Raw genomic sequence first — 13118 nt, forward strand, 5'->3', positions numbered from 1 at the left:
CCCCCACTCCACCATCACCACCACCACCACACACACTCCACCACCACACACACTCCCACCACCACCATCACCACCAGCAGTGCTCACACCCCCACCCCACTATCACCACCACCAGGGCCTACACTCCCACCCCATCATCAGCACCCCCACACACACTCTCACCTTTATCACTGGGAGCATAGCACCACCTCAGTGAAGACTTGAGGACTAAACAGTCCTTTTACCTCTTCCTCAATGAGGACCATAACCTCCAGAGCTGCAGGCCAGACACATAACATCCCCGTTCACAATGTCTGGAACCACCAGGGAGGAGCTTTGCTGGCGGCCACTTGGCAAGTCAGGGCAGATGGGGCTTGCACGTGAGCTGCAGAGGCAGAAATGTGCTGAGCGGGCCGGGCTTTGACTCTCAGGGAGAAGCTGGAGGCGGTCAGCTAAAGTCACTCACAGTCAATGAGTCGTTTCTCAAAGGAGGAGCTAAGACATCTTCAAGTCTGCCTTGGAAGCCCGAGCAGGAACCTTCAGGATGGGCAAGCAGTGTTTTCTGGCTGCTGGGAGTCTCTTGGCTGGTAAGGAGGCAATATGGGTCAAGTTGACCTGGGGACCCTGTCCAGGGTCATCCTTCCCTCATGATAAACACAGCAGGTCTGGCTTCTCTTAGCTTCCTGTGAGTCCTCAGGCAGGGGAGGGATTCCCACTTCAGTGCCTTGGTCCTTGGCTTTGTGAGGACAGTCACTGCCCTTCAGTTTTGCCCACTAGATGCACCTGGCATAGAACAGGTACCCCAGGGGGCTCAATGCATACAGTATGTATATGTGGTATCTACATAATTCTAGATAGTCATACACCACACACACACACACACACGCATGCACGCGTGTGCACTCCAGTCCTGCCCTCAAAAGCATTGTGTGTTCTGAAATATGCTACGCTAATCACTTTGTTCTATTATGGAGAGCCCAGCAACATATACTAGCTTCCTTGAGGAAAGCCATCTAACCAGAGGATCCAGGGCTGCAGGCTTGGGGACAGCATTGTCCTGGGAACTCTCCAGGCTGAGGAGGCTGTCTGTGGGGATGGACTCTCCAGTGGATGGGAGGGGGAGAGGAGGATCGCTGAGTTGTGACCCTTAATTCTCCCAGCATTCTTCCTAGGAGGCAGGATGGGATAGCTCGCATCTCCGGTGGGCTAACAACAGATAGAAGATGACTTTCCTGAGGGTAGTTCAGTGGTTTGGCGCCAGAGCTTGATTCTCCTCAGGTTTCCCAGTCAAGAAGGCAGCAGAAAGGGCAGGGAGGGGCAGGCACCTGTCTGAGGGGCCATGGGGTGATCTTACCCCCAAGGCAGCTGGAAGAACAGGCCTTTTCTGGTTTGCAGCTTACCTGGTGGTCTCGACCTCTGCCTTGTTCATTCGGCCTCTAAAAAATCCCACCTGGTCTTCCTCGGCTGCCGATGCATCTTCTGGGCAAGGAGGGAGCAAGAGAGACCTTGGATCAGTGAACTCGGTGGCGGTGTGGGCTACTGAAGCCCCAGCCTCCCCTGCGTGGGCAGGAAGGCTTCCCTCAGAGGCATCTAAGGACCACAAACTCAGAATCCTTTCCCTAATCTTGAACCCCATCTCGAACAAACTTGTCCTTTTGGGGACTCCTGGGGCTTCAGGCAGAGCTACATCTGTACCAGCAACAACAGCACATGCCAGGACTAAAGCTCACAGGACGCCCGGGTCCCAGCCAGCATCCTCTGTGGAGGCTCACAGGACCCTCGGGTCCCAGCCAGTGTCCTCTGTGAAAACCCACTGGACCCCCAGGTCCCAGCCAGCATCCTCCGTGGGGACTCACAGGACCCCCGGGTCCCAGCCAGCATCCTCTGTGGGGACTCAAAGGACCCCCAGGTCCCAGCCAGCATCCTCTGTAGAGACTCATAGGACCCCAAGGTCCCAGCCAGCATCCTCTGTGAAAACCCACTGGACCCCCGGGTCCCAGCCAGCGTCCTCTGTAGAAGCTTACAGGATCCCTGAGTCCCAGCCAGCTTCCTCTGTGGAAGCACACAGGACCCCCAAGTCCCAGCCATCATTCTTTGTGGAAACCCTGGGGACCCCCAGTTCCCAGCCAGTGTCCCCTGTGGAAGCCCATGGAACCCCCAAGTCTCAGCCAGTGTCCTCTGTGAGAGCTTCCAGGACTTCCAGTTCCCAGCCAGTGTCCTCTGTAGAAGCCCATGGAAGCCCCGAATCCCAGCCAGTGTCCTCCGTGGAAGCCCATGGAAGCCCCGAATCCCAGCCAGTGTCCTCCGTGGAAGCCCATAGAAGCCCCGAATCCCAGCCAGTGTCCTCCGTGGAAGCCCATGGAACCCCCGAATCCCAGCCAGTGTCCTCCGTGGAAGCCCATGGAAGCCCCAGGTCCCAGCCAGTGTCCTCCGTGGAAGCCCATGGAAGCCCCAGGTCCCAGCCAGTGTCCTCCGTGGAAGCCCATGGAAGCCCCGAATCCCAGCCAGCATCCTCCATGGAAGCCCATGGAAGCCCCGGGTCCCAGCCAGCATCCTCTGTGGCCGGGCCTGGGCCTAGTGGTGTTTTAACACCTACATTTCCCTCAACAGCACCATCTTCAGACATGTCATCACTATCGTCACCGTCACTGCCACTGTCCTTACCCCCGCTCTCCTCCCCATCTCCAGCACCACACCCGTCACTGCCTTCATCATTGCTGTCCCCCCTCACACCAGCTTCTTCATTCTCCTCTCACATACCGTTTCCGCCCTTGTCACTACCAAGACTGTCACCACCTTCCTCACTGATGTCGTCACTGACGTCAGCTCCATCCTCCTCTTCATCACCCTCATCTCCATCTTTGCTACGGTTCCCATCACCTTCCCTGTGGCCACCACAATCACCTTCAGCGCCACCATCCCAAGGCCTGATAACAGAGCCAGCTGCCTCTCAGGGGACAGTCCAGGCAAGGCCAGTGCTCCCTCCCCGCCCAGTCCCCACAGCTGTCATCCTCAGCCTTGCCTCTGCCCCCGCTAATGCTAGTTCCTTGTGGGAACCAAAGTCCTCTATTCTTAGGGGTGCTGGCCCTGGACAGGCCATCTCACCCCAGGTCTCAGCATCTTCCTCCCCTGGACCCCATCATGTGTTCCACTCCCTGGATTTCAGAATCACCGGAGAGGCCTTCTCAGCTGCGCTCATGGATCCCACCTCCCGGAAGTACCAGCTGCTGAGTAAGAAGGTCCGAGACCAGGTGAGGTGGTTGGTGGACACTACTGACCCCAATATATACACTTACTCCTTTCTGAGCACCCCAGGCCCTGTCACGTTTCTGTGCTTTGTGTATGCTGTTCTTCACCTTGGGCCACTTGGGGGGCTGAGGACTTCCCTGATGACTCAGCCCCTGCCCCTGCAGAGTCAGCCTCCCCCGGCCAGCCAGTTGTCTTTTGCTCTGTCCTGGGGATGCCTACCATAAGGGACCTCTGGTGGTGCCGTCCATAGAGAGTTATACTGCTAATCTAAAGGTTTGAACTCCGGCAGTCCAAATCCATCAGCAGATGCAGAAGCAAGATGGACCATCTCCTTCCATACAAGCTCTGAAAACCCACTGGAGGGTCAACTGAGTCAGTTCTGACTCAGTAGCAATGAGCTTTCTGCAATCACAGCCCCTTAGATCATTAGCTCCCTGAGGGCAGCTGAGTCCAGCGGAGGCCAAGTCTTCAAGTCTCCTGAGTGTGGAAGGGAGGAACAGAGGCAGAAGCAACCATTCAATGCTTCTACCTGAGAGACGGTGCCTAGGAGATTGACCCCCAGCCCCTTGAGAAGAGTTCCTGGGTAGTATGAATAACAGTTCAGCTGCTAACTTAAACACTAGATGTTTTAGTGCCTAGAGGCACCTCGGAAGAAAGACTTGGCAATTCTGAAAAATCCACCATTGAAAAAACCCTTTGGAGCACAGTCATCTCTGACACAAGTGGGTCTGCCAGGGGTGGGGTCAACTCAATGGTGACTGGCTTCTCAGTGGCCTCTCAAGCTTCCAGCCAGAAGGAAGAAGCCAGGAAGAAATCTATCTGGGGAGTGCATGTGGAGAAGAAAGGCTTCGGAGGGTGAAGCCCTTGTCCCCCAGGGTCCAAGAGGAGATTCTTGATATGTGACTGGGTGGTGTTTTTCTCTGTACAAAGCATTGCTAGGGACCAACAAGCCTTCACCTCCTGGCAAAATGTGGCAGCAGGCAGACTTCCTGCCACCAAAACTTAGCAGAAGAGAGGCTCTGGCCAGCACACCCCGTGAGCACACCACCTGAGTCTGTCCATTTGTTCATTCATTCTTCCCTCCCAATTGCTTTCCAACTATACAAGTACAAGGCTTGTGCTAAGTGCTCTGGTACCAACAAATCCCAAACCACTACCACTAAGTCAGTTCCAACTCTTAGTGATCCTGGAGGACAGAGGAGCTGCCCCACAGGGCTGATGAGACTGTAAATATTTACAGAAGCAGATGGCCTCATCTCTCTCTCCCAAAGTGCAGCTGGAGGATCCGGACCACTGGCCTGTGATTGAATGACTAAACCACAGCATCACTGGGGCTCTTTGGTATCCTACAGGGAGCAAAAATGAGCGAAGTTCCTGCCCTCAGGGAGCCTGCAGTCTGAAGGAGGAGACAGGCAGATCAAGCAAAGGGAAAAGAAGACATACAGAGGGGATGGAATAAGGACTGAATGTAGACTGTAGGCGGAAACTTGGAGGTTTACTCAGAGAAAGGGGCACGGGGACAAAGGAGAGGAAGGAGGAGCCAGGCAGGAGGGAGGAGCTTTCTAGGTAAAGGGAGAAGTATATGCAAGGGCCTGAGATGGAAAGGGGGTTGGAGGAGGCCCAGGGGCAAAAGTGAGTGGGGCTGTGTGTAGGGTAGACTGCGGGGGGTGGGGGTAAGGAAGACCAGGTAGAAGGAACAGGCCACCATTTAGGTGAAAATGGTTCAAGTCTAGACTCAGATGGTGGTTGTGAGAGGACGTCAAAAAGTCAAACTCATTGCCATGGAGTGAGAACCCACCGGTAGCTGACCGTCCAGCGGTTTTTCAGAGGCTATAAATAGCATAGGAAGAGGGTGTCCATTCTCCCCCCATAGAGCCAATGATGGATTTGAACCACCTGCCTTAGGGGTTGGCTGAGCACCTCCTCACACACCAGACCACCAGAGCTCCCTATGGGATTCAGAACAAAACAGCAACTGGAGAGAGATTTCTGAGTGAGCAGGGCAGAGAAGGGAAACGGAGGAGGTCTGCAAGGTTGCCTTTCCCTGGCCAATGGGAAAGCACACTCGCTCCTGCTCTTCGTTCAGCAGTGACTGGCAGGTGGTCTCTGGCTGCTGAGTGGAGAAAGGCATGCATGGAGCTGCACTCAAGGGCCAGGCCAGTCAATGGAGGGTGGATGAGGCAGGTGGTGGGCTGCGGGGGGTGGGGGTGTCAGGGTAGGAAGGACTATATTGAAAAGAGTGCTGGGGCGCTTTATGAGGCCCTTACTTGCTTCTGCCTCTTCAGCTGGAACCTGTCTATCACAATGCCTTCCCCAGCTTTGAGGGTGTCGAAGCCCTGGTCTTGAGGTGAGTGAGCGCAGTTGGTGCCCAGGGTCTGGGACTTGCCAGAGACTCTGCTCTCGGAGAGCTTTCGTCCAGCCCACCCAGCTCTGCCTTGTCCCCATCATGTCCAGGAGCACCTAGAGGGCAGAAAGAGTACTGGATGACAGGCAGGTGGCCCACGTTTGGTTCTACCTCTAGCTGTGCTGTGTGACCTCCAGTGACCATGTGCCTGCCCTGAGTCTCTGTTGTGGCTGCAGGATTTGACCAGGAGTGCCAGGCATTGTCTGAGGACAGTGGAGAAGGAAGGGGTAGTAACAACAGCTGGGCACCTTCCTTGGGGACAGGGACATGTAAATGACATGTAAATGATGCAAATATCCTTGGATGGTTCCTTTCTGGCTCTAAATCTCTATGGGAAGAAGATGATACAGGAGATTGGGGTGTGTGGGGGGGGTAGGTGGGGGTTGTGGAAAGCCCTGTGGTTTCATGAGAAAGGTTGAGGTCCAAATCACTGCAGCCCCACTTGAACTGTGAGCTCAGTGTGGACCCTGAGTCCTATAGACAAATCCTTCCAAGTGCATAGACTTAAATGCTGATGTGCTCCCAGTGATGAGGTACTCACTATCTTGTCAGGCCTTTGTCCCCAACTGGTTAGAAAGCTATCCCTTTGAAGGAACTGATATCTCCCTCTATGACTTCCTTGATCTGGAGCTAAGCAGGGAAGTTTTGTCTCCTCAAACGGAAATAAAACAGCACAAAGCAGACAAGAGGGAAGGCAAAGGAAAGTGATTTTGAATCTTGAGCCCATTTGTTTCCAAGTGTTTCTCCTCAGTCTCTTTCAGCCACCAGCAGCAGTCACTTTTTCCAGCTCCCATGGGCTGGCAGGAATTCCCCCAGCCCATCACCACCCTCTCTCCACAGCCCCTGCTCCTTGTGATACAGCCAAGGATATTTTTTGTAGTCCTAGTCCAGGATGACTTTCAGAAACAACCAGCTGCAGCCTGGCTGAGAAACCCCTACTCCATACTTAGCCTGGGGAGCACTTCCAGTGTCTCCATTAGAGCCGATTATTGGGTGTCTGCAGGAATTCACTTTAACCAAGAGCCTCTCTGTGCACTACCTACCAGCTGTGTCATTCAGTCCTCACACAATCCTCTAGGAAAGGGTCATGACCTTCATTTCACCAAGGAGGGAGCTGAGGCCCTGAGTGATGACTGACTTGCCCTTTTCATTCCCACCATGCAGTCTATGGCTTCCTCAGGCCTGCAGGGCCTCTGGTGTCTTAGTTGTTTAGTGCTGCTGTAATATAAGTACCACAAATAGATGGCTTTAACAAGTGAAAATGTATCCTCTTGTAGTTTAGGAGTCCAAGTTCAGGAGCTGGCTCTAGGGGAAGGCCTTCACTTTTGGTTCTGGAGCAAGGTCCTTGTTTCCTCAGTATCTGCAGGCCAGGTGTTCCTTAGAGGCCTGTGTCTTGGCCTTGCCTGGTGTCAGGATCTTCCGAGCAGGGCCAAGTCCTAAGGGACGCACTCCACTTGGTGATTACTTCTTGGTGGTGCTGTGGTCATCCACTTGTAGCTTGCTTGCTTGCCTTCATTTTTTTTTAATAGATTTTTATTTTATTCTTTTTTTTAATTGTATTTTTACATGTATCATCAAATCAGATCTGACTGGTACAGGGCTTGCCTCCATTTTTAACTCTACACAACTCCCCTTATTTGATTAGGACAGTGATGGGATGAAGGGGTGTTAAATTTCACCTTTAACCCTTTACCACTATTTTATTTATCAGATCATGGGGGAATCATTACAAAGCTTCCATATTAAATCATTACACACATGTATTTTTTGGGGGACCAATTCAATCTATGACATTTGGTGAGGACACAGCTTTGTCCACAGGTCCAGCTCTGTGCGTAGGTCCAAGTCTGTGGCTGTGGCTGCCTCCCTTGTGTTTGGAGGCCAGAGCCCCAGCCCCACATCCTGCCAAGTCCTCTGGACTCTGTACTGCAAGGTGAAGGCTTCAAGGCAGATGCTGGGGACGCTGTCCGTGGCTGAGGGCAGCCTGGCCTCTGATGGTGAGGAGCCCACTCTCTGCACTTTACCGTAAGGTCTCTCTGCCTGCCCACAGGTCCACTCCTGCCCTGAAGCAGGTCGTGGTGGTTGGGGATGTCTCTGATACCTCCTGAACCCCAACCTTGACTCTGCAGGATTAAATATGACTCATTTGGCCCTGGAGACAATCAGAATCCATTTCACAGTTATGCGGCCCTTCCTGTCCCAGCTCAGTGAGCCTGATTCAACTCCTTTTGTCCAGCTGGAAGAGCAGACCCTCCAACAGGTGAGATGGTCTGTCCCTCTTAGGCCTGGATGCTCACTCCCCTTGATCGCAGATACCCGATGGACTCGGAATCAGGGTGAATGGCATTCCATGGGCAGAAATCAACCTATAGGTTGAGGAGCTCTGGTGGCCTAGTGGCAAGAAGTTGCACTGCAATCCCGAAGGCACATGGTTCAAGGCTACCAGCTGTTCCATGGGAGAAAGATGGACAATCTCCTCCCATGCAATTAACTGCCTATGCAACCACTAGAGGGTCAGTTATGGGTCAGTTCCAACTTGATAAGGACTCCTCTGAGGGAGGACACTGCATTGCCCCAGCAAGTTTTCTGTCCCAGGGGAGCAAAGGCCAGGATCTGTAATCTTCTCTGAATGCAGGAATCCAGATATACTCTATGTAGGGCTCAACATTTAAGGTGGTTCTCACCTTCAGGGTTGTGCAAGTGAGGGGACAGCACCTGAGGGTGAGTGCCTCCTTAAATACTGAGCCCTAGACACCCGGATTGCCTCACCTTAGTACTGATCCTGAAGTCCCTCCTTTCCCTTCCCCTTCCCTCCATGCTGAGCCTCAGGAGAACCTGCCCAGCCTGACCTCCAGGGCTATCTGCAGGTCACACCAGTGGTGGAAAAATTCTACAAGGTGCACCCTCAGGAGAGGCCCCTGCTCCTCTTCAGGTGGGTCAGTTTCTCCTTTCTGCCCTCCCAGCCTGCCCTGCTCCTCCCTGTGGGGTGGCCCAGCAGGAGAAAGGGGGCTCCATTTATTACCCAAGGCTACAGCATGAAGCAGACATATATTTGGGACTGCCCAGGGGAGGCCTTTGTTCCACATGAAGCTCTCGCCCAGGAAGTGGGGTGGGGGAAGCCTCACGCATCTGAGGGTGTGCAAACTTTGGGGGCCAAAGCCTTTTCTAGGAACGTGCTGGTTAGTACCTGAAACCAGCCCTCTCCTCCTGTACCTGCCATAGTAATGTAGACCAGTGGGTGGACGTTCACATCGAATACAAGTTCCCGGCTCCTGTTCCAACCCACAACCAAGGCCTGGCCGATTATCTAGCCCAGAATGTGCTGGACCCCACCCTCCAGATATCCAGCCTCATGGCCAATGGTGAGTCAGGGCTGGGATCCTAGTGTGCCTTTAGGTCAACAGCTTATTACACTGTCTAGGCCTCAATGTTCCCATCTGGGAAATGGGCACAATTCCATTTTGACAACAAATACTTTTGTGCTGGGGCCACAGAGAGAAACTAGGCATAGAGGCTTACATGGGAAGCTGAATGGAAATGAGAAAGAGAGCTGAGAGTCACACCATTGGCCAGTCACATTTTTTTAATTTGTGTGTGTGTAGTGTCAAATCACATCTGACTGGTACAGGAGGAGATTGTCCCTTCTTCTCCAGCAGAGCATCTGGTGCATTTGAACCGTGAACCTCTAGCATTGCAGTGCAGCTTCTTGCCAGTAAGCCACCAGAGCTTGCCAAATCCAGTCACATTCTTACTGCCCAGGCTTTCATTTGACCCGCACATAAGTGACAAGATCTGCCCCATCAAGCCAGAGGGGACTGGCATTTAGCTTAGTCCAGAAAGCCAGACTCAGTCTCTGAATTGGGAAGCCCCAAGAAGATAAGAATTACACAAGTTTGTGCAACTCCAAAAGGGGGGGGGGGTGTGGGAATAAGTTCCTAACATCCTTGTTCGGACTGTTCTGAGTCCAAATGGTCCCCTTTGCTTCCTGCTGTCCTTGCCTGGAGCTGTTTGGAGGAGCTTCCACATTGCATATTGGTTCAGCGTGGCCCTGTAAACTCTCCAGGGGTTAGTGCTGCCCTCTGGTGGACTCTCCTGATGGAGCCAGCAGGCTCCCAACACGCCCAGAGTTGAAACTTTGGGCCACCATCCTCTCTGCAGGCTAGAATCATTGTCCTCTTCATTTCCCCAGGAAACCAGCCCCTAAAGGGCAGCTTTCCCTTTTCACTCTCAAAGCACAAGGGCTGACCACGTCTCTTCTGCAGACAATAGAATTTCCGCTCATTCTCTCATCAAAGGCTCCACTGCTCAGGTCACCAGCCCCTGCTGTCACCCTTCACCACCACCCAGGAGCAATTAATCTCACAACAGAGCAGGGACAAAACCAAGACTGTGCAAGTTTAATTGTCAGCAGGATCACCTGCTCTCCGAGCGAGCACCTTACAGCTGAAATTAGTAAACATTTCCGTAAAGAACCAGAAAGGAAAAACCTGAGACTCTGCTCGACTCTGACCTTGTGGCCCCAGAGCTGACACAGACAATGTGTGCACAGGTGAGCTACATTCCAATGAACTATGTTGTTGTTGTGTGCTGGGGAGTCAGAACCGACCCAGAGCTGTCCCTCCAGCGGGTTTTCAGAGGCAGAAAATCACATGAGTGGACACTGTCCATCCTTTCATGGATCAGCTGGTAGATTCAAACCACGTGTTTCTGTGACTGCAGCGCAGCTTCTTACCGCGAGGCCACCAGAGCACCACAATTAATATATCATAGAATTTACACAAGACATGTTGTTGTTGTTATGTGCCGTCGAGTCACTTGCGACCCATAGCAACCCTATGTACAACAGCCCTAAACTCTGCTCTGTCTTGTGCCAATCGCACTGTCTCTGACACTCCCATCCTGATTATCCCAGTCACTGAATCAATCCACCTCATAGAGGGCCTTCCCCTCCTGCGCCGTCCCTCCACCCTCCCAAGCATGATGTCTTTCTCCAAGGTCCGGTCTCTCCTTACAACATGTCCAAAGTATGTCAGACGAAACCTCAGAATCCTTGCCTCCAAGGAGCAGGCCAGTTTAACCCTCTCCAGGATGAATCTGTTTGTTTTCCTAGCAGTCCATGGTACTCTCAATACTCTTCTCCAGCACCACAACTCAAAGGCATCAATTCTCCTTCTATTCTCCTTGGTCATTGTCCAACTCTCTGATGCATAACAAGTGATTGCAAAGACCATGGCCTGTATCAGACGCACCTTAGTCTCCAGAGAGACACCATTGCTCTTCAGTACTTTGAAGAGGTCCCTAACCGCAGACTTTCCCATGGCAATACGCCTTTTAATTTCCTGGCTATTGGTGCCAAGAGTGTTGACGGTGGAGCCAAGCAAACTAAAGCTGTGAACAATCTCAATCTCTTCACCATCCATCCTGGTGCTGCCAATTGGCATGGTGGTGAGATTCTTTGTCTTCTTGACATTGAGCCTCAATCCATATTGGAGACTGCAGTCCTTGACCCTCTGCAGCAGGTGCTTCAGGTCCTCTTCAGTTTCAGCAAGCAGGGTTGTGTCATCTGCATAATGCAGATTGTTGATAAATCGTCCACCAATCCTGACCCCACATTTCTCCTCATAGAGCCCAGCCTCCTGGATAATTTGTTCTGCATATAGATTGAAAAGGTATGGAGACAGGATGCATCCCTGGCGTATGCCCTTCCCAATTTTGAACCATGCAGTGTTCCCTTCCTCTGTTCTGATGACTGCCTCCTGGTCCAAGTATAGGTTTCACATTAGAACGATCAAGTGTTCTGGGATTCCCATTCTTCTCAGAGTCAGCCACAGTTTGTTATGATCCACGCATTAAATGCCTTTGCATAATCAATGAAACACAGATAGACATTCTTCTGGTATTCCCTGCTTTCAGCTAAGATCCATCTAACATCAGCTATAATATCCCTAGGACCACGATCCAGCCTGGACTTCTGGTAGTTCTCTGCACAAAACATACTTTAAAAAAATATTTTTCAGCCATTTAAAATGCAAAATCTACTCTTAGGGAGTGATGCCAATTTGGCCCCTACACTAAATCATGTGGGTCATCCGGATTAGAACTAATGTTAAGTTTGGGGGTGCAGGCCTAGGGTAGGTTGATGCCAACTTTTCCCTCTTACAATCCTAGGGGAAAAGGCCCAGTTGGTGCTGTATGAACTGCGGCTGCAGATCCTGGACCAACCTTTCACCAAGGCCTTGAAGGACAAAGCCAGCGCTGAGTCGCAGCAGCTGCGGGAGCGGCTGACGAGAGGGGTGAAGTGGTGGGGTGGAGGGGAAGGGAGCTTCAGGGGTGGCCGGGTTAAATCTCAGGAGCACCGTGACCACTCCATGCTTCCCTGACCCCTAGCTGACTGCCGCCCTCAGACATCTGCAGAACATGAGCCAAGTGGTGGTGGAGGAGTTCCAGTGAGTCTGCGGTGGTTCTGGGACGCCAGGGAGGCACAGGGCTGGACTCTGGGGAGGGGAAGGGAGGCAGTCTCTGGGATGGGAAGCTGGAGGAGGTGACCTCAACTAGTGTCCCCAGGCTTCCCAGCCCCTGAGGCCCCTGGTGATCCTCCTGCCAGGCTAGATCCGCTGACTGCCAGAGTGGGTGCCACCTTCTTCAGGGCTGCACCGGCGGAGGCCCTCGTGCACGACTGCGTGCGCCAGGGTCTGCTCAGCCTGCGGGAGGCCGAGGGCCTCTCAGTGAAGCTGGTCGTCCCAGACCTCGGTCAGTGGCTCTCTGCCTCCTCCCTCACACATGCTGCCTTGATGCTAGGCTCACCCTGCTTCTGAAACCTGCTCTCCTTTCTCCTGGACCCTTGCCCCCGCTGACTGCCCTTGAGGTCCCAGCTCTGGCCCTGCCTCCTCCTGGAGGCCCCTCAAGGTTGCCCTGGCTCGCTCGGCTGCTCTGTTCCCGAAGCACCTTCTGAGCCTGGGAGTTTTCTGTGAGCCTAGCTGTGTCTGCTTAGAGGCCTGATTTGTGGCTTATGGCCTTGGGAGGATGGGGACCCACCTCAACCATGGTCTTCCTGCTCTCTGTCTAGTCACCCCCAGCTCTGGAGTCTCAGCTCAACCCAGCACCTCCATCCCCATCTATATTGTGGCTCTCCTGGTGCTGAACCTTCTGTTCTTCATACTGGCCCTTATCCTGGTGAGCATCTAGCTGGGCTGAGGCTCCTTCCTGGGGTCCTGACTTTCTAAGTCAGACTACTGTGTCAGCAGGTCCCTTACCACTTCCTCATTCCTGAGCCCATTGTCACCAGCCTCCTACTGGGCTGGGGGGTTTCCAATCAAGGGCTTGCCTGCCCCCAGGTGCTGAAGAGAAGGGCCTGCTGCAGGGTGTTCTGCCCTGGGCGTCTGAGGCCTCCCTCCCAGAGAAGTGCTCCTTAGTGAAGGGGACCTTCTCCAGAGTGGTAGGTACTGTCAGCTGCCCTGACCACCTGGGGCACTCTGACTTTGCATGC

The 13118-nt window shown here is 53.2% G+C and overlaps 1 protein-coding gene across 1 annotated transcript in view; it reads left to right on the forward strand.

The window, feature by feature from the left end:
- Nucleotides 1-12817, forward strand: part of LOC102863647 (taste receptor cell protein 1-like) — a 13405-nt gene extending 588 nt beyond the window's left edge. The window contains exons 2-14 of the mRNA XM_006888378.1: nt 1805-1888; nt 1980-2518; nt 2668-2904; nt 3146-3230; nt 5514-5575; nt 7454-7629; nt 7762-7892; nt 8500-8564; nt 8855-8994; nt 11801-11925; nt 12020-12078; nt 12237-12382; nt 12699-12817. Coding sequence (XP_006888440.1) covers nt 1805-1888; nt 1980-2518; nt 2668-2904; nt 3146-3230; nt 5514-5575; nt 7454-7629; nt 7762-7892; nt 8500-8564; nt 8855-8994; nt 11801-11925; nt 12020-12078; nt 12237-12382; nt 12699-12817 — 1968 coding nt within the window. The remainder of the gene's footprint in view (nt 1-1804; nt 1889-1979; nt 2519-2667; nt 2905-3145; nt 3231-5513; nt 5576-7453; nt 7630-7761; nt 7893-8499; nt 8565-8854; nt 8995-11800; nt 11926-12019; nt 12079-12236; nt 12383-12698) is intronic.
- Nucleotides 12818-13118: the final 301 nt, after the last annotated feature.

Source organism: Elephantulus edwardii, unplaced genomic scaffold (genome assembly GCF_000299155.1).
Source record: "Elephantulus edwardii isolate Elephantulus edwardi_28Jun2011 unplaced genomic scaffold, EleEdw1.0 scaffold00066, whole genome shotgun sequence".
Lineage (NCBI taxonomy): Eukaryota > Metazoa > Chordata > Mammalia > Macroscelidea > Macroscelididae > Elephantulus > Elephantulus edwardii.